The sequence below is a fragment of the Meleagris gallopavo genome, chromosome 12, assembly GCF_905368555.1.
Source record: "Meleagris gallopavo chromosome 12, MGAL_WU_HG_1.1, whole genome shotgun sequence".
Classification (NCBI taxonomy): domain Eukaryota; kingdom Metazoa; phylum Chordata; class Aves; order Galliformes; family Phasianidae; genus Meleagris; species Meleagris gallopavo.
The window spans coordinates 1,319,602-1,343,356 of NC_139415.1; the positions used below are offsets into that span (position 1 = coordinate 1,319,602).

Genomic DNA, 23,755 nt, shown 5'->3' on the forward strand with positions numbered 1-23,755 from the left:
CTGCAGTGGTTTGTGCCATTTCCTGAGTTTCCAGCAGGAGGGGGCTGGTGGGAGCAGAAAGTTCCTCCTCTCTCCTGCTCTCTCTCTGCTTTGCTCTCTGAAAACACAAGGGGAGAGGTTAGATGATTATTCTCCAAATATTTCTGGATTGCAGATGCTTCTGTGGTGCACGTTTCCTTGCAAATCACAAACCTTAGGTACAGTAAGGTGGGACTTGCAGGTGGTGATTCTAAACCACTGGTGGATTTGCTTTACTGATTCAGATTTGATGTTACCAGGTGTTGGTCTCACCATAAACCTGAAAATGTGGAGATATTTCTTATGTCTCTGCATATACATGTATTTATTCCACAAGTTGATGTAATTTTCCTGATGTCTGAACAAACTCGTGTTAGAAGTCACAGATGCCATCTGCTGCAGTTCTGCAAAGACAGCATTATGTTGAAGACACCTGTGCTCACTGGGTCACAAATCACAGCACCTGTCGATAGAAAGGCTTTAGGAACAGGGGACCTCCCCTGGGAAGGCAGTGCTGTGCTCCAGCTGGCCTTTGCCACCGCACGAGGATGGCAGATTGGTTTGAAGAGGTTTTATTACTGTGTGTGCCTCTCTCCAGTAAAAAGGGAAGGTGCTGAGGTTCCTTCCATCCAGTGAAATGGGGCACGCTGTTTCTGATGGCTCGTTTTCCGTTTGTTTGCAGTTCCTACTTCGCCTCCCAAGGATGTGACTGTGGTGAGCAAAGAGGGAAAGCCTCGGACCATCATTGTGAACTGGCAGCCTCCGTCCGAAGCCAACGGCAAAATTACAGGTGCAGTTTGCGTGAGCTATAAAGGCAGATAGAGGATAGCTTGTTAACAGCAGAATGTAATCTACATAACTACGTGAACATGTTCCATACTTCATTTAGCCCGGAGCTATCCCGGGGTTCAATATCATCTTTGTCAATCTCGTTAGTGGCTCAGATTAATTATTTACTTTTGTACCTAGTAAAAATATATTAAGATATAAACTGTAACTGCAGTGTACAATGGGAGTTGAACCAGAAATATAATTGAAAGTTTAAATGTCTCAATAACCTTTGCCTTCATCAGCCTGCACTGTTCTAACCATGTGCCTCCAGAAATTCGTCTGTAATGCACCTGGCCTGTCAGGATCTTGTTTAGAAGGCTCTGTCCCAGAGCACTTTGTCATCTTTCTGCCATTGCTGTGGAACAGAGCAGATTTGGAGCCTGTTTATTACTCCCCTGACATAATCATTAGGAGTAAACTGTTATTTGACTTGGTAACTGCATCACTTTCATGTCGGATAAATCATTTATGGAGAATAATAATTACTGTTACCTTTCAGGAAGCGTTCTGTTTGGATTCTGTTTCTGAGGGCTTTCTGAAATAATTCACTTCAATTTTCTGTTTTTTCCCCCCCTGCTTAAAGCAGATTTTATTGGCATATAGTTTGCGGTGTGTGATTTTGCTTCTGTTATCAGAATTCAGTGCAGAACCAAACCCTTGAAACCTGTCAGCAGGGGAAGAGTCTGATCACACGGTGCTGTAGCCCACGTTTCAGACAGGGGAGACAATGAATCTGATTCCTCTGAAAGGCAGGATGGTGGAGATACTGCACTCAGTATGAACAGTAAAATCATGAGCATTGTTGTAAGACAGCATCATTAAGTATTTAATTACAATAATTTAAGTGTTCTGGAAAGAAAGACCCCAGGAGAGCAAAGTGGCTCTGAGCATGTAGCACAGAGGCTGCAGGTAAGAGCTGTAACACGGATACAACTCGAACAGAGCAGCCCTTGCTCTGTGTGCCATGCCTGAGCCATTGCTGTCTGTGCGTGCTGGCAGTGTTCAGATTTTCTCTCTCCTCTGTATGGGAAGGAGGATTTGAGCAGAACAACAAGGGCCTTAATCTTAACTGCAGGTTAAAGGACGTGCTCACTAGCAGCCAGTGAGGTCATTGAGGCAGGTGTGAAACATAAGGCTCAAAGAACCCTCAGTTATATCTGTATGCTCTTAAAAAGATAAGCCTGTCACCTTACATCCTGTGTGGACGTGGAGAAGGGAAGGCAATGTACAAAGAGATCAGCATTTCCTTACGCAGTGTGATTAGTGAGATGATCTCACACATCTTCTTTCCCAGTAAGAAAATGTCTGTACTGTGAAGCAGAACCTTGCAGTTATTCCTACGTGTTTCCATTCGATATGTAGCGTGTATTAGAGCTCTGCTTTCTAAAACATGCACGTACATAGGTAAGTGGTGAGCCCACCAAAGATTAGATTCAGATTGCCAAGGGTGGGATTTTGGGGACGTGGGAGCTGAGTGCCCTCTGCTGGAGAGAGCCACTGCCAGTGAGAGAAACAGGGTCTTGAGTAATTAATTACTTGTTAACCCAACTCAGTTGGTTCTCACCGCTGATACCAGAAGTGTGTGCGGTGATGGAATTCCATGCACTGCGTAGCACATCTGTGGGTGCTTGTCTTTTCAACGCTTGTCTTTGTTTGATGAGGACGGGATGGATGGAAAATACTAAAATGTGCTAGTCTGGATTCCAGATGCTCTTACATCATTATAATTGCTGACTAATTAGTACAGTCATGAGTAAACTCAGTAGTCTTGTGCCACTATGCTATAAATAATGCTTTCAGCTGTCGCCGTGTGCGTGTGTTGTCCCTTTGGAGACAAGTTGCAGATTTGTTCCTTTGTGTCCACTACAAGTAGCAAGTTATTAAATCTACCCCCAGTGGTTGACTGTGCTGCCAAGGGAAGAAATTAAGCATGCCAGACCTACAGCTGGTGTTTCAGGCATCACCCATGCCGTAGTGACTGCTGGGACGTACATGAACTTGGGCTATCAGCAAGGTTTCCCATTCCTTCCTTGAACTAGAGGGTGCTACACAGAGCCTGACTTCCCTTTCCTTCTGTAACCCCCATGGACAGAAGGTCTGCGGCACAGGGGAAGCAGCAATTTATCATAGAATCATATAGAATGGCCTGTATTGCAAAGGAGCACAGTGCTCATCTAGTTCCAACCCCCTGCTATATGCAGGGTCACCAACCAGCAGACCAGGCTGCCCAGAGCCACATCCAGCCTGGCCTTGAATGCCTCCAGGGATGGGGCATCCACAGCCTCCTTGGGCAATTTGTGCATGAGGCTTCCAAGCTAGCCCTGTATTTTTGCAAATCAATGCCAAGGGCTCTGTGCTCTGTGTGGCAGAACTCGCCAAGCTTTTACTTTGCAGTGGTTTGTATTTGCAGTATAATAACACATCACTCGCTCTTCCCTTACTTTTTTTTTTTTTGAGGACCTGCAAGATAGCTTCAGTTCTCTTCAGATTGTTTTCTTTGTTAAGAAACTGAAAAGTAGTGCTAATCACATTAGTTGTGTCTAATACCAACTCATAAACACACTTTCTTGAGCTATGCATGGGAATGTTTTGATGTTTCAAGGTTAGTGATTTTCTCTAAGTGTTAATACTTGGAGGATGTATTTAGAAGAGTAGCTTTATGTTATTTTACATTATTTAGTCCATGAACAGATAGAGATGGAAATGAGGAATTCATCTATACTTTATGAGCAGTGGTCAAAAATAATATTGATATTCTAAGTGGATTTTTTCCTCTCAACGTACTTCTGAACAGCTTAACATTTAAGATGGGAAGGCTGTCTGATACATGAATGCATCCTTAATCTTTGAAAATGTAAGAACACACTTTCAAAAACCCACAATCGTTTGGTTGTGCAAATATCATTAATAGTCAATAGAACTCTTGCTGTTAGATCTTACGACTGTCGTGTTCCTTTATGTGTAAAATCCTTTTGTTTCCTTCTTTTGAATAGGATACATCATTTACTACAGTACGGACGTGAATGCTGAGATACATGACTGGGTTATTGAGCCCGTGGTGGGGAACAGGCTGACCCACCAGATACAAGAGCTGACCCTCGACACGCCGTATTACTTCAAAATTCAGGCCCGCAACTCGAAGGGCATGGGGCCCATGTCTGAGGCCGTCCAGTTCAGGACCCCTAAAGGTAAGTATCGCCTGCATCCAAATAGCTTCTCATTTTCTGAATGCCACATCTGGGAGGGTAGGACACCAAGCAGCACAAATTTTATATTTAAGCTGAAAAAAACAGGAAGATGATGAAGTTTGATTAGAATAGAATTTTCTCTCTGATTGCTCTTGCATGTAGTTAATACATATGCAAATTTTGCTCAACTATTTGCTTATTTGTGTTATTCCCAGTGAGCAGCTGGCCCTTAGGGCATCTAATTATTTGTGCTGAGGGCCCATGTCCCACATGTGCATTTTAAAAAACAAGTTTCTAGTTGCTTTCAGGCTTGAGGTCCTGTGTGTCACATGCTTGTGATGCAGCAGCTCAAAGCAGCTGGAGCTGGGGAGCACCAACCAGCTCATGGGAATGTGATGGAGCTGCAGTGACACAGCAGGCTTTCTAATCGAGGAGTGCTTGCTAGCTGGTGAGCTGGCATAAACATCTCATATCCTGGGGGGGAAAAAAAAGCAAGAAGAGGGGAAATTGTAACAGTGCGTTCTCCATGTATTTGTGATAAAAAATTTAGAGCTTAATGCCAGCAAGTCCATTTATGCTGTGTGAAAGTTGAAATTCCATCTCTCGCTGCTTCAAGCCTTGTGATGTTTCTCTTGTTTTTTCCTTCCCTGTGCTTTTCCCACTAGCTGAATCCTCAGATAAAATGCCTAATGATCAAGGTAAATGAACAGCCGTGCTTTCTCTCTTACTCCATCCTTTCCACGTGTTGTTTTCCTTTCCATGTGCTGTTGCATCTCCTAAATGAAACAAGTATCTGCTGCTCTAAATATAAATATAATTCAAGTTCCTGTTGTGCTTTTAATAGTGGAATAACTGGAAACTCTATTTGTGGTTCGGGTGTTGGGAATATAAAGTGGCCTCTGTAGTCAGATGTCACATGAATGGACAAGTGGGTAATGCCAGAGGTGAATCATTCTGTCAAAATGAATTTGGATTAAGTGATATTCCACCCGGCTTCTGCCCATGGATGCGAGATCTCAGCGTATAGAGGAGGAAGATCAGACAGCTATCTAATTAGCACAAGTGCTGTTTTGTGAGCTCTACATCTATAATTATTTTTGTAATAAAGGAAAATGTGTCTGCTCTAGAAACCCTTTTTTCTGTGAGATTCTGCTTGGCAGCTCATTTAGACTCCAGACTCCCGAAGAGCACAGCGTTAGCTCCTAACAGCCTTAATGCTCCCTTGAAAAAATGGTAGCTTTGAGTTTCCTGCATTGCATTATACAGCAAATGTCCCAGGGCTATTTTTGCTTTCTTCCAAAAAAGCTGCAAGCCTAATAAAAAGGAGAAGAATTAGTCTAAAGGGATGAGGCTAAAAGGACATTGGCAAGCAGCTTAGACATACAATTAAACAGATCCTGACAGGGTTTGAGAATGAGCTTTTCTTAACTTGCTTTCAATCTGTTATTTAGAAGTAATTTCTTAAATGTGCTTTTACCTTTTCTGTACTAACTAACGTTGATAGTAGGCAGTTATGGAGCAATTTCTTACCCAGATTCATAACATAGATGCTGGCTGAGGTGCAGGCTTGTCTGGGGGAAGCAAATGCTCCCTGTGCTCCACTGCAGCAGGAATGGAACAGGGAAGAGTAAAAGGTTTTATCGAAAAGTTGCCGTTTCCTCTTCTGCACTCATCTTCTAACTTCATTTCAGCAGACAACTAAATTTTCTCACCAACGTTATCATCCTGAAGTGACATTTTCTTCTACTAACAATTGGATTAACATTTATAAACGTATATGATTTATAAATCATAAAAGCCAAGGGAGTTTTGTTTCAGGATTCCTGTAAGGGAGGGTGGAGATGATAAATCACGACAGTAGGTTAAATGTAGAAAAGAAGAACATAAGCTGAGCAGCAGAACACATGCCTGGTGACAAGATCTGTACCTGCAGAGCTGTGTCCTTCAGGAAATACCAGACAGGTTGCTCAAGACTGGGAGGAACAAGCTGCAGTGGGACTGAGGTTCTGGGCTCGATGGTTCTGTCTTGCTTCTCCCCTCTTTCAGGGTTGTTCTTTTGCACTAAGCACCCTGAATTGTTCTTCCACACACTCAAGTAGCACAGAGCTTGTATTAGGAGGAGTTGCTGGCTGTTACTCAGGCTGCAGGGCCTTTGCCTAGCAGAAGAGCAAAGGTTAAGGCATCTTGTCCTAGTAAAACTATCCTAAAGTAGCACAAAATGAAAGCAAGTTTGCCTGGGTGCAGACAACTGATGGGCAACAACAGTTTCAGGTGAACTTGAACTTGGTACAGAAGGGAATGGAAAACCTCAGCAGCAAAGTGAGCTGCTGGATAAAGGCTGGTCGGTGGCCATAGAGGAAGTGCAATGTGCGTGTGCTTGGCTCGGGCATCTCCCAACATTTTCAGCACCTAACCAGGATTTGCATCCTCTGTCACTGATGCACCCGTATGGGGGTGGTGCGGCAGTGAGCACAGAGCCCTGATGAGCTGGACTGACTGCAGCTGCCACGTGGTCCCTGCTGGTCTGGGCAGGTGACTGTGCATATCTCATTATCCACTCCATCATCCTGTGTCATCTGTTAACTTGAGTAGCAATTATTTTAATTTTCCTTCCCAGTGTTATTAAGGATATTGAATTATACTTGGCTGAGCTCAGGTCTTTACAGAACCTCATTAGAAATATCCCTCGTGAACAATGATTCTGCAATTATAATTCTTATTCTTATCAGCTAATTAGTTGTTAATCTTGTTAATAGGTGCCACATTGCTTTTTTATTAGGCTATTTTTAACAAAGCATTGCACAGTGCTTGGTAAAATGTTTTATAGAAGTCTAAAGATAGCATGTCTGCATAGTTACTGATGATGTTCATGGTCAGACGTTGTTTGTTGGAAATACCTGCTTCCATCCAACAGAAAGATGGACGTGAAGCATGCCATCATCTCCGGGCTGTCAGCTGCTCCGTGACCTTGCCCTCACCAAGGACCCACCTGCTGCATTACACATGCACAGGGCTGGCTATTAGTCTTTTTCAAACCTGGCCAGTTAGTTGTACTGCCTCCAAGCTCCTCTGGGGCTCTGCATGTCTTCAGAGCTGGGCTGGGGCAGAGAAGTCACTTCACTGTTTTTTCCCCATCCTTTCAGTGCAAGTGACCTGGCCATACAGATCTAAATACGTTAACTACAAACTGCTTACAATTCTGTTTAATTCATTTCATGGCTGCTGCAAAATTATCTGTCCAGTGCTTCAAAGTGAGAACGTGCTTCAGCTCAGTGCTGTGTCCTCTCTGGACTGGCAGCTCCTAATGGTCACTGCCATTACGCAGTAGTCCTGCAGTACGTCTTTTCCATTATTTGAGACAGCACCCAACTTCTCACTGTAAACACATATCTTTTCTTCTTAGTGGCCTTGTTGGGGTTCATCTAGTTTTCTTGCTGATACCTTCTGCTGTTCTCACCGTGTTCTTATCAGTTGTCTAAGTTACAGACTTTGACACGAGGTTCATAATTTCCATTTCATGTACATCCTTTTACGTTTAGTATTTGTTGTTTAGAGTGGATTTTTAACTGGGAAAACCCTTCTTCCAGTTATGGAAGTGCTGCATTTGGGGACTTTTGTTTTATGTGGTTTGGGGCTTTTGTGTGTATTGTTGTGTATCCTGAATTGCTGTAAGGGGAAGGTTGTTCCTGGCACGGTGTGGTTATCATTGGTGGTAATTTTGCATTAGTGCATTCTACTGAAAACACAAAACAAAAGAAGCCGGATTTTTTTCACCAGAAGCATTTTAGTGATACTTCATTGTCAGTTGTGGAAATGTGGAACAAGGGGAAGAGAATGGGGAGAAGTTCAAAGCAGGCCTGTGTGCTTAGGCAGGGACTTAATATTTACAGCACTTTGCTTCCTCACTTAATGTAATTAGGGATTAGGAAGAGAAACCTGTATAATTACCGCTTCAATATGATTAACTGTACGAGTGTGGTAAAGCCATTTGTCTCAATATATACCTGTGTATTACTGCAAATAATTGTTATTATATTTTTTAAGATGGAACAACAGGCTGCGCAGGAAACCAATTATTAAATAGCTCTTCTGAAGTGGTTCTCCCCTTGGAGGAACACCCTTTGTGTAGGGGGGGAAAGTGCTCACAGCAGTTCGGAAAGAAGTTCTGAAAGAGCAGCCTTGGAATGCTGCAGCGTGTGGCTGTGCGTGGGTGTGGTGGTGTACATGGAATTACCACATTTGTGACTTTTCCAGCTTCGGGATCTGCAGGGAAAGGAAGCCGCCCGGTGGACGTGGGGCCGGACTACAAACCCCCGCTCAGCGGTAGGTGTGCCATGCTGTGCTGTTTGGAGTGGCAGCATGCTGTTCCCAGCCCTGATCAGATCTCTTTCCGTAACTTTTTTCTCCTTACGACATGAGCTGTTCCCACTCAAGAAATCGTATCAGGCTTCTTTCGTAGCACTCTTGCCTACTGTTATGGTATTTGGAAGAAATACCTTCACGGGTGTTTGCACTTCAGTCTGACCAGTCTGATCTTGTTCTCTGTTTAGTTTTAAATGGCTGCTGTAGAGCACAAGTGTAAAATTAATTCAGTAAGAACATATCAGGAAGGAGAAAAACCATCTTAACCCCTTCTCCTTATTAGCGCTGTGCATTGTGGCAGCCCTGCCCTGCGGTAGCACTCATTAGCATTACATAAAATGTGTTTTCCTTTGGAGGAGTGTGCCTGCAGTTGAATACTGATAGGATTTGTGTGATTACTGGGTCCAAAGGAATGCCCACATTGTTTTGGTTCTAGCAAGGTCCCTTGTTAACTCCTCAGACTCTAAACTATTGGATTTCCTTATGGCAGCTGTTTGAGTAGGGTGAACTTGAAGTTTTATAGACTGTTAGTTGGAGATGAATCCATTAAGTGCCTTATACATGTAACAGTAGTACAGAAACACAGTTTGTGAATAACAAAAGAATTAGTAAGCATTTCAAGAGAATTCCATCTGGCTCACTCCACTCATCTTTTTCCCAGCCCGGATCAGTGCCCCTTGCTTCTGATGGGGATCTTCTCCAAGTCTTTAAGATAAATAACCCCTCTCTCCCTGCTCCACAGGCAGTAACAGTCCCCATGGAAGTCCGACCTCCCCCTTGGATAGCAACATGCTTCTTGTCATCATAGTGTCTGTTGGGGTCATCACCATTGTGATCGTGGTCATCGTCGCCGTTTTCTGCACTCGTCGTACCACTTCTCACCAAAAAAAGTAAGCTGTCTGGGTGGCACTCGGCCCCGTCCTATCCTTCTCTTTTAATTCTGGGTAATCCGTCCTTTATGATGGTTTAGAATTTTTTACTTTGAAGTCTAGTGGGCTGTAGAAGCCATGTGCTGAGATCCAAATAATAATGCAGTGCTGGAACATGAGTTTGAGTTCTGGTGTTCACGAGATAACCTAGCTGTGTTGGTGGCTGTTATGGTAGAGATGACGATGATGTTCTTCTGCTTTTCCTAATCAGCATTTCAGAATTTGCAGCCATCAGTGGTTTACAGAATTGAATAATGCTTTCATATAGACCTGCACCTCTTCCTTTCTGAAGATAAATTATTGTTTAAAATACTGGGATTATCTTGCATTCCTTTTTGAAAATCAACTCTGTATGTTTGTGAGTAATCACACCAAACTTTGATGGGTGTCCTGCTGCAAGCTCAGATGGTCATCTGAGAGCTGGCATCTCTTGTTATGCAGCTTCCATTGCTGCTTGCACCAGGATCAGAGGCAGAATCAATTCAGACAGGGCAGCATGCTGGCCTAGCTCCTGTGTTTCTAGTTCTGAGCATCTGTGTAGAGCTATGTGAGACCAGCAGCTCAGGCACATTCTCACTTCTGTTCATAGCACGTACTTCACTGTGTGGAGCAGGTTTTCAAGCTATGCATGATAATATCTAATTTTTAGATAGATGACTGGTGTAGAACCTGGTGTGGGATTCTGTAGAGAAGTGCTCCAGAATCCTAAATATAGGTGTGTTTCTGACTTCTGCCCTCATTTTGGTGACAGAAGTGATGCTTCCACTCATGGGTTCCTGAATGTTGTTTCTGCACGTTCTTTCAAAGAACTGAAGAGAACTGAATTTTTTTAGAATATGAAGAGGTTCTTTTATGCAAAACAGAGTTTTAAGAAAGTGGAGAAAGTCAAACTTGTAAGGTAATTTCCACTTGTTTTGCTCAATCTGAACCATTCTGCAAAAATGCAAATCCTTTCAGAATGGAGTATGGTCAGGTATCTGAGCCACACATCCCAGCCATGTCTGATAACTGCCCTGCCTGGAAGAGACACTTTCTCTGTCATTGCCAAGGTCCAAAGCGAGTATGTGGGCAGTACAGTGCAAGAACTCTACATTTCAATTTTCCAGAAACCTTTCTTGTCAAATGTGGAACAAGGAGCCTCACACGTGCTGTAGTTAGCTGTGTCTAATCTGAACAGCAGTAAAATGAACGCTCTTGTCATTAGTCTTCAGGTTAACCATGCTACTGGGGTAATGGGCTATTTCCACGCTCTTGCAGCTATTGTGTGAGGTTGTTTGTAAGCCCTGGAGTACAGCACAGCATGGTGTATGTGCACTTCATGCTTAGAATATTCCCTCAATAGCTATAAGCGCTGGAAACTTAATTTTTGTTAATGGAAGCTTAGACTTCCATCGTGTGTATAGCACAGTTCTGCAGTATGTGTACCATTTGAGACAGAATTCTGCATCAGAGTTGCAGAATATGCAGGGCTATGCTCTGAGATGCCAGATGTGCTTATATGTAAAATTCAAAGCTTCCTGCCCAGTGGGTGGCTTTCGCTCAGCTGGATACAAGATCAGAAAGAAATCTCAATGAAAATTTGCCTTTTTCCACCAAGTGAAGGGAAGCATACATCTAGGAACATGTTATTTGTTTTCCCTCCCAAGGAAACGGGCTGCCTGCAAATCAGTGAACGGGTCCCATAAGTACAAAGGGAATTCCAAAGATGTCAAGCCTCCTGACCTTTGGATCCATCATGAAAGACTGGAGCTGAAACCCATTGATAAATCTCCAGATCCCAATCCAATCATGACAGATACCCCAATCCCTCGCAATTCCCAGGACATCACCCCAGTTGATAATTCCATGGACAGCAATATTCACCAAAGGCGGAACTCCTACAGAGGTGAGCCATCAGCAAGTACTTTGATCCTGAGTGTTTAAATATTTTTTACTGTATCTGGCAAAATCTCTTTATTGAAGTTTTCTAGGCCATCTTATTTCTTTGTTCTTAATTTCCAAGTAGTTAATTTGCCTCATGCTTAGTTCATAAGGCTCTGCGCAAAGGAAGAATCACATGTTTTAGTGAGAAAACAAAACTGATCAGTTTTCAGTAGTTCATGTAACAGGTGCGTCAGTCAGGTCTGTGCTTGCCTGATGGCCTTGAGAGTCCTTCCAGTGCCTTGTAAGCTTAACATTAACTGTCCTCCTCCTGGTGAGGGATAGAGGAGCTGGTTTTGTCCATTGCGAGTCACAAAACTCTTACCAACAGTAGAGCCCTCCTACACACCCAGAAATAATGAGAGGAGGATTGAAATCATTTTGGTATGGTATCACAGAAGTCTTGCTGCCATGCTAAATAACCTTCATTATTCTTCCTCCAGGGCATGAGTCGGAGGACAGCATGTCCACGCTGGCAGGAAGAAGGGGGATGAGGCCCAAGATGATGATGCCTTTTGATTCTCAGCCGCCTCAGCGTAAGTCTACAGCCCACCTAGCTGCCTTGGGACTGGGAGCACTCAAACAAGCTGTGTTGATATGTATGCACACACACCCACACTGACGTACTGACTTTCCACTTAGAATCTCCTAAGTAATTCTCCCATATCTGCAATGGAAACGGTTCAAAGAAAGCATCCCAAATCCCCTATTGTGAAGGCAGTGTTTGACTGAGCAGGTGTTGCAAAAGGAGGGTGAATTAGGATTGTGTCCAGCAGTCTGTCTCAGACTTCAGCAGTGGCAATTGCAGGTGCTTTTTAGGGAGATGTGAGCCTGGCTGCTTTTTATAGTCCATCCCCTTTGTGTTCTGCCAGCTGTAACACAGGAGCTCTACAGGGTACGTTGCTACCAAGAGTTTTGTGGTCCAGTTACTGACCTGCTGAACAGGTCTAACCCCTTTCTGAATTTGCTGTGTGCTTCTAGTCTCCCATGGTAGCAAGTTCCAGACATTCAAAATGTGATGTCTCATATAGTTATTTGTATTGTATTTTTTTAACCAATCTCTTACTGGCTTCAACAAGTGATCTGTCGTTCTAGTATCAGGGTTGCTCATCTCCACTGGATTCATCTCCACCATTAGTCATCTTCTTCCCAGCCCTGTAGTACAGCCTTTTGAGCCTCTCTTCATGAGGCAGCTGCTCCATCCCCTTGATCCTAAACTTAAATACTTCTCTGATTGCTTCTGGGTCTGAGTCAGCAACACAGGTAATTGATTAAAGCTAGTCCCACTGCACTGGTACGTGGAGAATCTCTGCTGACTCTTCTCCACCTTGAAAACGTATGGAGTGACTGGCACCATCTTGAAACTTTCACAGGAATCGTGTTCACTCTTTCCTCAATGGCCGTGTCTGCCTGTACCTGCATTGACCTTACTCTTGCACCGAAACATCAAACAGAACTGTTCTCCCCAGTGCTTAGTTCCTTCTGAAGTAGGTCTTGACTAGTTTATAATTTAGAGCTCACCCTCTAGAGGCAAACAGACATCAGTATGAATGTACAAATGTACACCAAAGCACAGTAGTGGCTCAGGAGCAGCTTCAGACGCAACTCAGTCACCCAGTGAGGGAACATGAGAACTCAGCAGTGTCTCACCATGGCTCAATGCAAGACATCCCTGCTGAGATAGTTCCATAATATACTGAGCAGAAGAAGCAGCTTTGAGTTGTGCTGCTTTTCTTTTTTTTTTTTTTTTTTTTTTTTTTTGAAAGGATACCAAAAGTCTCTGCAGTAGGTACAGCAGTACTGTTCCACAGTGTGTCTGTTACGCTAACGTAGTAGAATGTGTTTCTATCACTGATAGGGGCTGAGGCTTTTGGTCTGGCAGAGCAGACTTCTAAATGAGGAGGCTGTCTGGTGTTACTTCTTATTTATGTGCTTCTCTATCAATTAATGATCTGTTGAGCAGAAGTGCTAACTTGTGTTTCTATTGCTTCAACAAAAATTCTTATTCTTACTATGAAATATTTTAAGCATTAGAGCATACCTCTGTTCTACAAATGATAAAACTCTGAGATGAAAAGGGTCTTTCCTAAACCTCCCAACAACTAGAGTGAAACTCAGGAGCTGAAATGTATTTCAGGAGTAATGTCTACTTTTCTTGCTTTAAAGTAAGTAGTCTGATGCTTCCTGTATTCTCCAGGCTTTACGTGTATTGGGGAAGAGCAGAGGATAGATTGATGCTAATCACCTTTATTCTGGTTTGTTTCTTCAAAGTTTGTCTGCTGTCAAAGATGGGTGTCTAACAGGGCACATGCAGCTGATGATTTCCACAGTGCATTCAGACTTGCATGATCCCATAGAAATGCAGACTGCACAGAGTCTTCCTTTGCACTCTGATACTGACGAGTGTGTCTTTCTCCAGATGAGATACAGCACTGGACGAACACATCAGAGTACACACAGCAGCCAGTGCTGCAGAATGCTGCACAGAAGTAGCATAGCAATGTGTGCCTCACGCTACATTAATTGAGTGAGAAAGACACTCAGCAGCTTACCTGATCAGCCCCACATAGGATGGAAGATGTGCAGCTGACAGGCTTGATAGCTACAGTGGTGGCACACGTCTTATGGAGGCAGCATATTCCAAGTGCACTGCTTGATGGTATTCAAGCTGATATGATGAGGCTGACAGATACAGTTGTGGATATGATTTTTCCTTGCGGCACCAAACCTAGTTTTGACATCTTATTTTGATACCAGCTCTACTGTGTTTGCTTGAGAAGTGTATCTGTTATTCCTGCCTTATGGAGTGCTGCTTTCCCAGAGAGGAGGAGTGATTCACAGACACAGCTGGCTCAGTGCAGCAGGTCAGCACGAGGGAGAAGTGAAGCCTTCTGGTGCCTCAGGGCTTGAAGTTGTTCTTGTGACTTCAACATTATCTCCTGTTTGCAAAAGCTCCAAAGAGTTGCAGCTGTAGGTTTCTGGTCAGTGAAAGCACTAAGGAATTGAGTGCCTTTTAGATACTTTTGGCAGAAGCTATGCAGAACACTGACATTCTGGTACATGAGGCCCTTCCCAGCAAGCAGCATAGGCAGGACCATTCCATGTGCTTAAGTCTGTGGCTGTGGATAACTTCCCACTGCTTTTTTTTCTCCCCCACTACTGTGTTTAAATTTACCTCTTATATTAAATTAGGATAATTTAATGTTCAGCTATATTTTAATGTACAGTAGTGCAACGGGAATGGCGTGTGCCTGGCAGATCCCTGCCTTCTACAACAGGAAGACAAAACTTCTGGAAGGATGTTAGGAAGCAGAGGCCTATTCATTTTTTAACTCACCACATTTCTTTGTTTCTTGATATGAATTTTTTACTTCTTTGAAATTAAATGGCGCATCATAGTCTTCGTGAAGGTCTGATGGCACAATACACTGACTTTTGAGCTGGAAGGCCACGTGATTCAGATCTGATAACCCGTAATATTCATTGCAAAGTTGCCCTCAGCTTAAGCTGGATGGCAAGGTGGGATGGTGCACTTACCTTCCTGTGGTTCATTCTTCTTCCCCTTGCTCACTGGATACTGCTGTGGATATGTTTCAGAGCTATTACAATCTTATTTACACTTAATTGTATGCCTTACAATGGACGTGCTTCCTACCTCACCAACACACAGGAGGACTCCTGGGGTCTCTGATGGCTGTCATCTCTGCCGTGGCTTCTGATCACACAGCTCTTACGGAGTGTTCCTCCATTTGCCAGCTCCCTGCGAGATGATGCAGCATTTCTGTCTTCCTTGAAGCTGTTGGTGACAGCACCTCATATTTTACTGTGGCCGTATCCCCTTGCAGCTCTTTCACCAGGATTTAAATCTAGCACCGAGCGCTCAGTATTCGTGTAGTCATCTGCATTTACAGGAGGCTGATAATAGAGATGGCTTTCTGTTGGGCTGACGTAACGGGAGAGGGAAATCTGTTGTTACCAATAGGTGAACTCTGCACATTGCCTCCTCTGATCAGGTCACACATTGTGACAGGCTGCTTTCTAGGAAATGAAGGAGTCAGAGAGTTCAGGTTTGTTTAGTTGGCCTTTGAGTTCAAACTGTATTCATGAGTGCAAGGAGTCTTAACCAGGCTCACCGTTACAATGACAGAATTGTTTGTGTCTGTTCTAGAAAGTGCATTTCAAAGCCAGCATGTGTGGGGAATTTCCAGGAAAAGTTCAGAACGAATGACCCAGCACAGCCATTTCTCTATGGTGTTGGTGGCAGCGCTGAAATTCAGCCCTTCCCTTCTGTTTTCTGTGCTGAGACTTTTTCTTTTCAAATGATTTGAAGCAATTTAGTATTTTATGCATCGTAAGAATTAAACTGAGTGCACGCTTTTCTCCACGTGGGGAGTAGTGGGACTTTTGTCCTGTTACAGCAGGAGGGTGAGGGTAAAGGATGACTTACAGTAAGTACAAAATTTGTCTGACTCAAACGGAAAAAATAAAGCATGAAGATGGCAGAGGAGGAAAAAAAAAAAACAGGTTTTTGTTTAAGTGCATTGGAGCAGAGTTTTACTAATTCTGTACAGAGGGAATGAATAGAGCCTTGGGTGTCTTCTCCTGCACTTATTTGTCTTACATTAATTAATTAACCAAAGATGCCGCATTTAGCTGGCCAAAAACGATTTTAGAATTTGAACTTGTGTGTCTCTCCCAGTAAGTCTAACATTTATAGCATCATGTGAAATATGTGGAAGTTCTAAAGGGAGCTGAACTTTGTTCTTCTCAAGTGCGACAGAAAGCTCTCGGAAGATGCAGCCAAGAGAGATTTTGCTGTGCAACAAAATGGAGGTGCCGCCTCTGGGGGGTCGTTCTTGTCCTGGTGGGAGCTAAAGCATAGAACAGAGCTGGAAAATTGGCACTGAAATGTTGTCTTGGTATCACGAATCTGCTGAGCAGTTGGCTCTTTTGTTCAGCGGTGCTGTGGGAGAAGGGAGGGATGTGCATTTCAGTACACCTGCACGTCTGTCTGTACGTTAAGCATTTTTCTGTCTTGTGTTCATTCACAGCTGTGATTAGTGCCCATCCCATCCATTCACTCGATAACCCTCACCATCATTTCCACTCCGGCAGCCTCGCTTCTCCAACTCGCAGCTATCTCCATCACCAGGTCAGCCCGTGGCCGATGGGCACATCCATGTCCCATTCAGACAGGGCCAATTCCACAGGTGAGATACAAACGTCCAGGCAGATTTTGATTGTTATGGAACAATGAGTGAAATGTGGAAATCGAGAGCTGGAATGGAGCTTGGTCAGCCTCTGCTGGGGCCTTCTAGCAGGACCGACCCAGCTGGTGTATTTCTTTCTTCTGCTGTATCTCTTTGTGCTGAATGAAAATACAGTTGTGAGATTTTTAGATGGCAACTGCAGTTTCACTAGCACTGTATTTGCTTCAGTAGGTGACCCACAGCACGTTTTCTGCTTCATTGCCAAAAAAAGACAGGGAGAAGGAATGGAGGAAAAGTTATTTCCTGTAGAGGCAGAGGGATACATTTAAGCACAGATAATATCCTTGTGTTAGCTTGAGCTTTCTGTAACCAGCTTCTTGTGTAGCTCAGGTATCAATCATTTCGATAGGAGATAATGCCCTTTGGAAAGGAAGTTTAATATTTTGTACACACTTCCAACAGGAGGACTTCCTATTCTAAAACCTTCAGCCTTGGAGTCTGGAACCTCCATTTACATCCAGTTTGAGCAAGTTAATTTGATAATAACTTTCCTAGTTGGTTGGGTTTAAATGCAAGAGAGGACTAAGGTCCAGACTGTGTTCCTGGGACTCTCTGGTTAATCTGCCTGAAGCACAAAGAAAATTGTGCTGTTTCCTGTGCAGTGCTTTTCAGTCTTGAAGTGCAAGCCATCACAGTGGTTTTTGTAACATCTACAGTGCTGTGAAAAATTCTGAAGCAACAGTATTGCTAGAAAACAAGTAGGTAACATCTAGAGTTGAAGTGAATTATGAGCTTCTCTAGTTCGAGGTCTAAATTTTAATTAACATGCCAGAGCCAAGAGAGTTGTTTCCTGTTTCCTTATGAAGGCTACAGTATGCCAGCAGACAGTGTCTTAGAGGCAGAGGTCCCTTGCTCTGTTTGTACCTCTGAAGTGGCAGCTCTTGCTGTCCAGTTCTTGTCCTGCATGTGCTCTGAGTGGGCTCACAGTGTCCTGAATTCATGATGCCATCCCATTTGTCCTTTCAGCTCAGGGTGGAGCCTGCTGCCTGGCATTTCGTTTTAGCTTTCAGCAAGCAAAGGGATTTGGAGTCTGTCAATCATCTTGGAAAGAAAACTGGCTCTTCTGTATGTGCTGCAGTGGTACATGCATACATGTACCTGTGTAATAATTCCTATACTGTGAAATACTGAAGTGTAAAATGAGAGGGAAGATTTGAGTCCCATACTGTGGTCCAAAGTGCCAACTGTGTCTTGTGACACACAGCTGTTCCAGTGCAAAACTGCTGGTTGGTGTTGTACCTGTGGCCTCATTCCGTTCTCAAGCTTTTGTTGGTGGCAGCTGTTGCAGTTTGCCTTCAAACAGGACAGTTGCACAGAGCTGGTGGTATTTGGTCAATCTGTGAATCCACTTCCTAGCTTAAAACAGCAATCTTGGAAAAAGCACTTGTCAACACTGCTGCTTTGTTTCCATTTGACCACAGAGAGCGTTTGTATTCCAGAAAACAAACCACGTGTTTTGGTCTGTTGTAGAATCCGTTCGGAACACACCGAGCTCCGACACCATGCCGGCCTCCTCGTCCCAGCCTTGTGCAGACCACCAGGACCCCGACAGCAGCTCGGGTGCTTACTTGGGCAGTGCACAGGAGGAGGATGCGGCCCAGGGTCTGCCCACAGCTCACGTCCGTCCATCCCACCCGCTGAAGAGCTTTGCGGTGCCAGCAGTGCCAGCAGCCGGCTCTGCCTACGACCCTGCGCTGCCCAGCACCCCGCTGCTGACCCAGCAAGGTGAGTGGGAACGGGCAGGGATGTGTGCAGACAGGAGGGGATTGGAAGGAGAAAAGGGTATGGGGGTCGGGGTGTGAGGTAAGGTGAAGTCGGACACTGAAGTAAATCCTTTTTATTCTCCTAACAGCTTTCTGAATAGGCAGAGAACTGGGGCCTAATTGTGTAACCCTTTCTTTTAAGCTCCCTCCCATCCAGTTCACTCGGTGAAGACTGCATCGATTGGGACTTTAGGAAGAACACGGCCTCCCATGCCTGTGGTGGTTCCCAGCGCCCCTGACGTGCAGGAGACCACCAGGATGCTCGAGGACTCGGAAAGCGTAAGTACCCTGACACTGCCAGCAGCTTCCTTTGTTTGTGTGGTAGCTGTAAACTTCAGTAGTGACTGCACTGAGACTTCCAAAGGCAGAGGACAAGGAGACTTCTGGCTTGCACTGACTGCCGTTTGTATGTAAACCCATATAAAAACATCATCTAGTGCAAATACCTTCTGTGCAAGGCTGTAAATTTGGAGAATAAGCACCTAAATGTAAGCATGAGCAGTACCTTTTAAATCAGAAGATTACCTGTGACCATACCTCTATTCCTGTTTGCACAAAACAGATGCTGTGCTTCCATCTATTCTGGTCCACAGAGCCCACCAAGTCAAAACTGATAAATCTTCAGCAATATTTTGGTTGTCCTGAGGCTATTAGCTGAAAATAGAGTAATGTTCTCTAACATTTCCTTTCTAATTTCTCTTCTTGTGCTCAGTGCTGCAGGTTTCTTGCTAGCCTATTGCAATTACAAGAAGAGAAGAGTGAAGCCCAGATCTGTCCGTAGCAGTACTCTTGATTCTTTTCAGCAGCTAATGGAGTTTCAGTTTATGCCTTTGGCTTCTATTTGCAGGAGCTATAGAAGTTCCCTGCACGTCTGATTTTTGCCTGCTTTCATTTTGCAAGCATGCTGTGCATGGATTCTCTTAAAGCCATGCAGCTGCTGCTTATGCTGCTGCATAGCTGCCAAAGCATAGGAGTGTCACTGCAAATAAAAAACTAAGTACTGATGCCAAAATGCTTAAAGCCAACATCACAAGTATGTTTTTATGAAAGTAATCTGTGAAAAATGCAACAGTTGAGCCTCATTAAAAATAGGCAGCTTTTAAGAAGGGAGGATGTTTGATGCATCAGGCAAGAGCTATTTTCTTTTGAAAGTGCAAGCCAAGAAGTTGTTGTATTAGCTGTTGTGTAACTGTTTGAATGATTTTCTTTTCTTATTTCCTTTTTCTCCTCTCCTTTTATCATTCTGGTGTCTTTATTCACCCTCTTGATTGTATTCTGTAAGTGCTGGGCTAGAGATTGTATACGTGCTTGATTTGGTGCACTTTTGCCCTTCTGTTGTCACTCGACCTTATTTATTTAGGATTGATACCAAAATACTTATAGTTCATAAATAAGATTTATATTTTAAATATAAATTTAGCCGCTGATAAATTTATACAATATAAAGTCATCGTGCATACTTTATGCTCACTAAAATAGGAGTTATAGAAGGTAGTTAGGATTAGAAAGTGATCCAAATGGATTGAGCTTTTAGAATCATAGAATAGCCTGGGTTGAAAAGGACCCCAATGCTCATCCAGTTCCAACCCCCTGCTGTGTGCAGGTCGCCAACCAGCAGCCCAGGCTGCCCAGAGCCACATCCAGCCTGGCCTTGAATGCTTCCAGGGATGGGGCATCCACAGCCTCCTTGGGCAACCTGTTCCACTGCCTCACCACCCTCTGGCTGGAAAACTTCCTCCTGAGGATCTTTTATGAGATCCTGAAGGAGTGAGTCCAATTCCACATTTATTATTTCCAGCTCAATGATATTTATCATTGGCCAACAGTTGGCAGATAACACTTTTGATACAGGACACAATGAATTTCTCTGGTACGAAGGAGTCTGGATTGCTTGGAAAGCTGAACATGCCTGCAGTGTTCATTTGTGTCAGTGAAAGAAAAGGTTTGCAGTTGGAAGCAAAGGAAGAGATATCAGATACAAGCAGTCCTCCCTGGAAGGACTCAGCATTGTAGGGTGCAGGCAGCTGAGCAGTAGCTTTCATATGAGACTCCATCCAGAGGATCTCATAATGTGCCTCCAGTGTACAAGAGCAGAAATGGTACACATGAGATGTGCTGCTCTAGGTTTGGCAAAAGCACAGCTGGTATTGGAACACCACATGGCTTATCTGTCTACTCTGAAAACAATGGTGAGAGAAGGAGGAGGATTTAGAGAATTGCTCCAAAAGCAAAAAAAAAAGGAGTTGAAAACTACACCGTACTGGGAAAGACTTGTTATGAAAAGGCTTTGGGGTCCACTTGGTGAGGGTGTCTTTAATAATAAAATTAGGAGAGCTGCTCAGTATAGCTGAAGCTAAACAGTTGAGGCTCAACATGGAGTACCATCTGTTAACAATCATAAGTGATCTTTAAAAAAATTCTACAGCTGTGATGATGTTTTTAAATAACCTGCTTGGGTATACATGCAGCCGTTGCCTTGAAGGAGGAATTGATACCTGGAAAACAGACAAGATGATCACAGTCGCAAAAATCGGTGAAACTATGAATCACTACTGCAAAGAGATGTGTTTAATATTTGAGTCTTGTTCCAAGGTATTAATTTCTGTAATGCAATAAATCTGCTTATCCGTGAGTCAGAGCCACAATCTCCACCAGCATCACTGAGCACTTCCTTCTGTTCCTTATGCCAAAGGAAGCAAAGCCCTGGCAGTAACCCTTTCCCTCTCCCACAGAGCTATGAACCAGATGAGCTGACCAAAGAGATGGCCCACCTGGAAGGACTCATGAAGGACCTTAATGCCATCACTACAGCATGACCACCTTCACCAGGACATGACTCCAGATTGTTTCACACGTCTTGGGACTCAGCCTTGGAACACAAGGAATTGTACAGTAAAAAAAAAAAATACAGAAGAGGGACAGCACATTGAGAGCATCCCCAGGAGGCAGAGGAACCAATTGGTGCATTTGTGCTACAGCTGGTCAAAGAGGAACGACCTTCCCGGCCATCATCCTGTAACAAAGTCACACCAAGCTGAGTTCCATTCACCTGCTGAGTCCATGCAGGATGGGACTGAAATCTAGCATCCAGACAAAAGGAAAGAGAGTGGACTTCATAAGTTGTTTTTTTTTCCTGGTCAGGTTTTGTCTCAGTGGTGTGATTGCCCTGCCTTTTCAGTGTTGGACATTTGCATTCATGTACAATTTTGTGTTTTTATTTTATCTTTTTTTTTTTTTATATATATAAAAAGGAAAAAAAATAATGTAGTCAAAGAAAAAAAAAAAAGGAAAAACTGTTGTTTTCCACAGCCTCGACTGACATTTGACTGCTTGTTCTATTGTGTATGAAAATTCATTGCCAGTGTGGGTTGTTCTATTTTGTTTTTTTATTCTGCATATAATTACGTCCCCTTCTGGCAGTTAATCCATGGCCTTTTGGGATGCTGCACTGTTATTTGTAAGCTTTTTTTTATTATTATTTTTATATTATAATTATTAAAAGCCTGACTTTCTCCTCTCATCACTGTGAGATTACCAGTCTGTTTGAATTGAAATGTAATTTGAAAGGCTTGTTTGTTGCTTTTTGTGCAGTTTCAATATTTTGAGTGGGGAAAAGTAGATGGGGAGGGAATCCAGGGGGAGGTTTCATTATTGTTGTTTTCCTGTCTTTCTACATTGACTCGAAAGACTGAAGAAAATGAAAGCATCTTCTGTAACGTCCTTCCTTGTAATTCCAGCATACTGTGTCTCTGGTTACTGAATTGCAGTGAGAGTCTCATTTAGAAACATTAAAAAAATTTCCTCCTGTAAAGTAGGGTTCCTTACATTAGATAACACTACTGCTTGTTTTGGCAGCATTGCTGTTCTGGTGTTGTTAGGTTAAAGGCAGCTCTGTGGGTGCTAGGAGCTGCCTGGGCCTCTCCTAAATCAAAGGCTATTTTCCATCTTACCTTACACTGTGTCCACAGGACCCTTCAGCAGCAAGTCCAACCCCAGTGCAGTTTCTCCATCCCAGGCCCTTTAAACAAGAAGCCTTCTCTTAAGGATTCTTGAGAGATGTAAGCAAGGCAAAATGTATTTTTTTTTTTTCTACACTTTTTGAACCATTTGAAAAGAAAAACAGTATTAGTGACTCAGGTGCTGTTCTGTCTAGAAAGGAAGGAAAATCAAAAGGGAAATCCACTGTGAGGGGAAGGAAAATCTTTATCTATTTTCTCCTTATGCAGATGATTGCTTGGCTCTGCCATAATCTGAGAAAGAATGGCATAAGAGGAGGAACTGTATCTTACTAAGAAAAAAACAATAAAAAAATAGAAACAAAACTCATCTGCCCAGGAAACTCGTATGCATTTTCACTTTTACGATGAAAGGAAACCCAAAACTTACTGCCTGGGAGCAGCTGTTGGATTTCTCTCGGAAGCTCAGCATTACCAATAGAGGGAGGGCAGGTAGCAGGCGCACAGAGGCAGGGCGCTTCTGAGCCCACTGCTCCCAGGCTACCCTGCTGCAACAGAATGAGCTGTTGTTCAAGGTTTAACAGAACAAACAAAACCCTGACTGCTTCCCACCCCTTGTATCCTTCTACCTAAAGCTCTGGGCCCGTGTTCTTGGTGCCCATCGCTGGGGAAAGGAGAGCCAGTGAATGGTCCCAGAGTGCAGCAGCCCTTGGGCTGTGGTTTTACTTCCTTTCTTTACCTGGACTCTTTGTATTGTCATTTTTAGCACAGTTGCTGGGTTTATTTATTATTTGAGGGGAGGGAGGAAATCAATGAATTGGAGCACTGTGGGCCACCTGGAAAACTGATGTTTGGACTTTTAATCAATACAATTCAGGGCAAAATAAGCTACAGAATATGTATTTAAATACTAAAACGGCATACTTTGTCCTGAAAGGAAGGGTGGATGTTTTCCTTTGCCTATTTTTTACCTATACCCAAAGAAATACCATCTTACACACACAGTATTCTTAGCTGGTGGGTCTTTGTGAATATTACTTATGTATAACACCATGAATGTTAATATTGTCATTGAATTTGGGGAGGGGGAATATTTTTAATGATAAAACAACTGTTCAAAGTTGGTTTTTTAAGGTTAAACTAAAAGAAAACATTTATTCAATTCAGTGTACAATCTGTATTGCACTTTTTCACATTTTAATGCTACGTTTTCTTACATATCCTGTGATTTTAAATTTGGACATTGTGTATCCTTGTAGTGTCATAGTCAAGCTGTTGAGTGGCAGCTTCCCTCAGAGAGATTTGGGGAAAAAGCAAACCTGTATATTGTTTTATGATTCTCATGTAGAATAATTTTAAGGACTGCTGTAGACATCTACCTTTCTGTACAATTTTTTTTTTTTTTTTTTTTTTTTGCTTTTCTGTAGTATTTGCTGTATACTCTATGGCTTTTTTTGATAACTTCATGTTTATTATTTTGTATTGGACATCCAATACACTTTTTTTAATCCAATCAAA

General features: G+C 43.2%; 1 protein-coding gene across 5 annotated transcripts in view; it reads left to right on the forward strand.

The window, feature by feature from the left end:
• Nucleotides 1–23,755, forward strand: part of NEO1 (neogenin 1) — a 180,138-nt gene extending 156,383 nt beyond the window's left edge. For 3 of the 5 annotated variants that reach the window (XM_085233601.1, XM_085233603.1, XM_085233604.1), the window contains exons 19-29: nucleotides 701–808; nucleotides 3,843–4,037; nucleotides 4,703–4,735; nucleotides 8,292–8,360; nucleotides 9,142–9,289; nucleotides 10,975–11,213; nucleotides 11,692–11,784; nucleotides 16,300–16,458; nucleotides 17,989–18,243; nucleotides 18,424–18,560; nucleotides 21,014–23,755. In XM_085233601.1, the coding sequence (XP_085089727.1) occupies nucleotides 701–808; nucleotides 3,843–4,037; nucleotides 4,703–4,735; nucleotides 8,292–8,360; nucleotides 9,142–9,289; nucleotides 10,975–11,213; nucleotides 11,692–11,784; nucleotides 16,300–16,458; nucleotides 17,989–18,243; nucleotides 18,424–18,560; nucleotides 21,014–21,097 (1,520 nt within the window). In that variant the 3' untranslated portion in view covers nucleotides 21,098–23,755. The remainder of the gene's footprint in view (nucleotides 1–700; nucleotides 809–3,842; nucleotides 4,038–4,702; nucleotides 4,736–8,291; nucleotides 8,361–9,141; nucleotides 9,290–10,974; nucleotides 11,214–11,691; nucleotides 11,785–16,299; nucleotides 16,459–17,988; nucleotides 18,244–18,423; nucleotides 18,561–21,013) is intronic. The other 2 variants (XM_085233605.1, XM_085233602.1) reach the window with 2 other exon arrangements.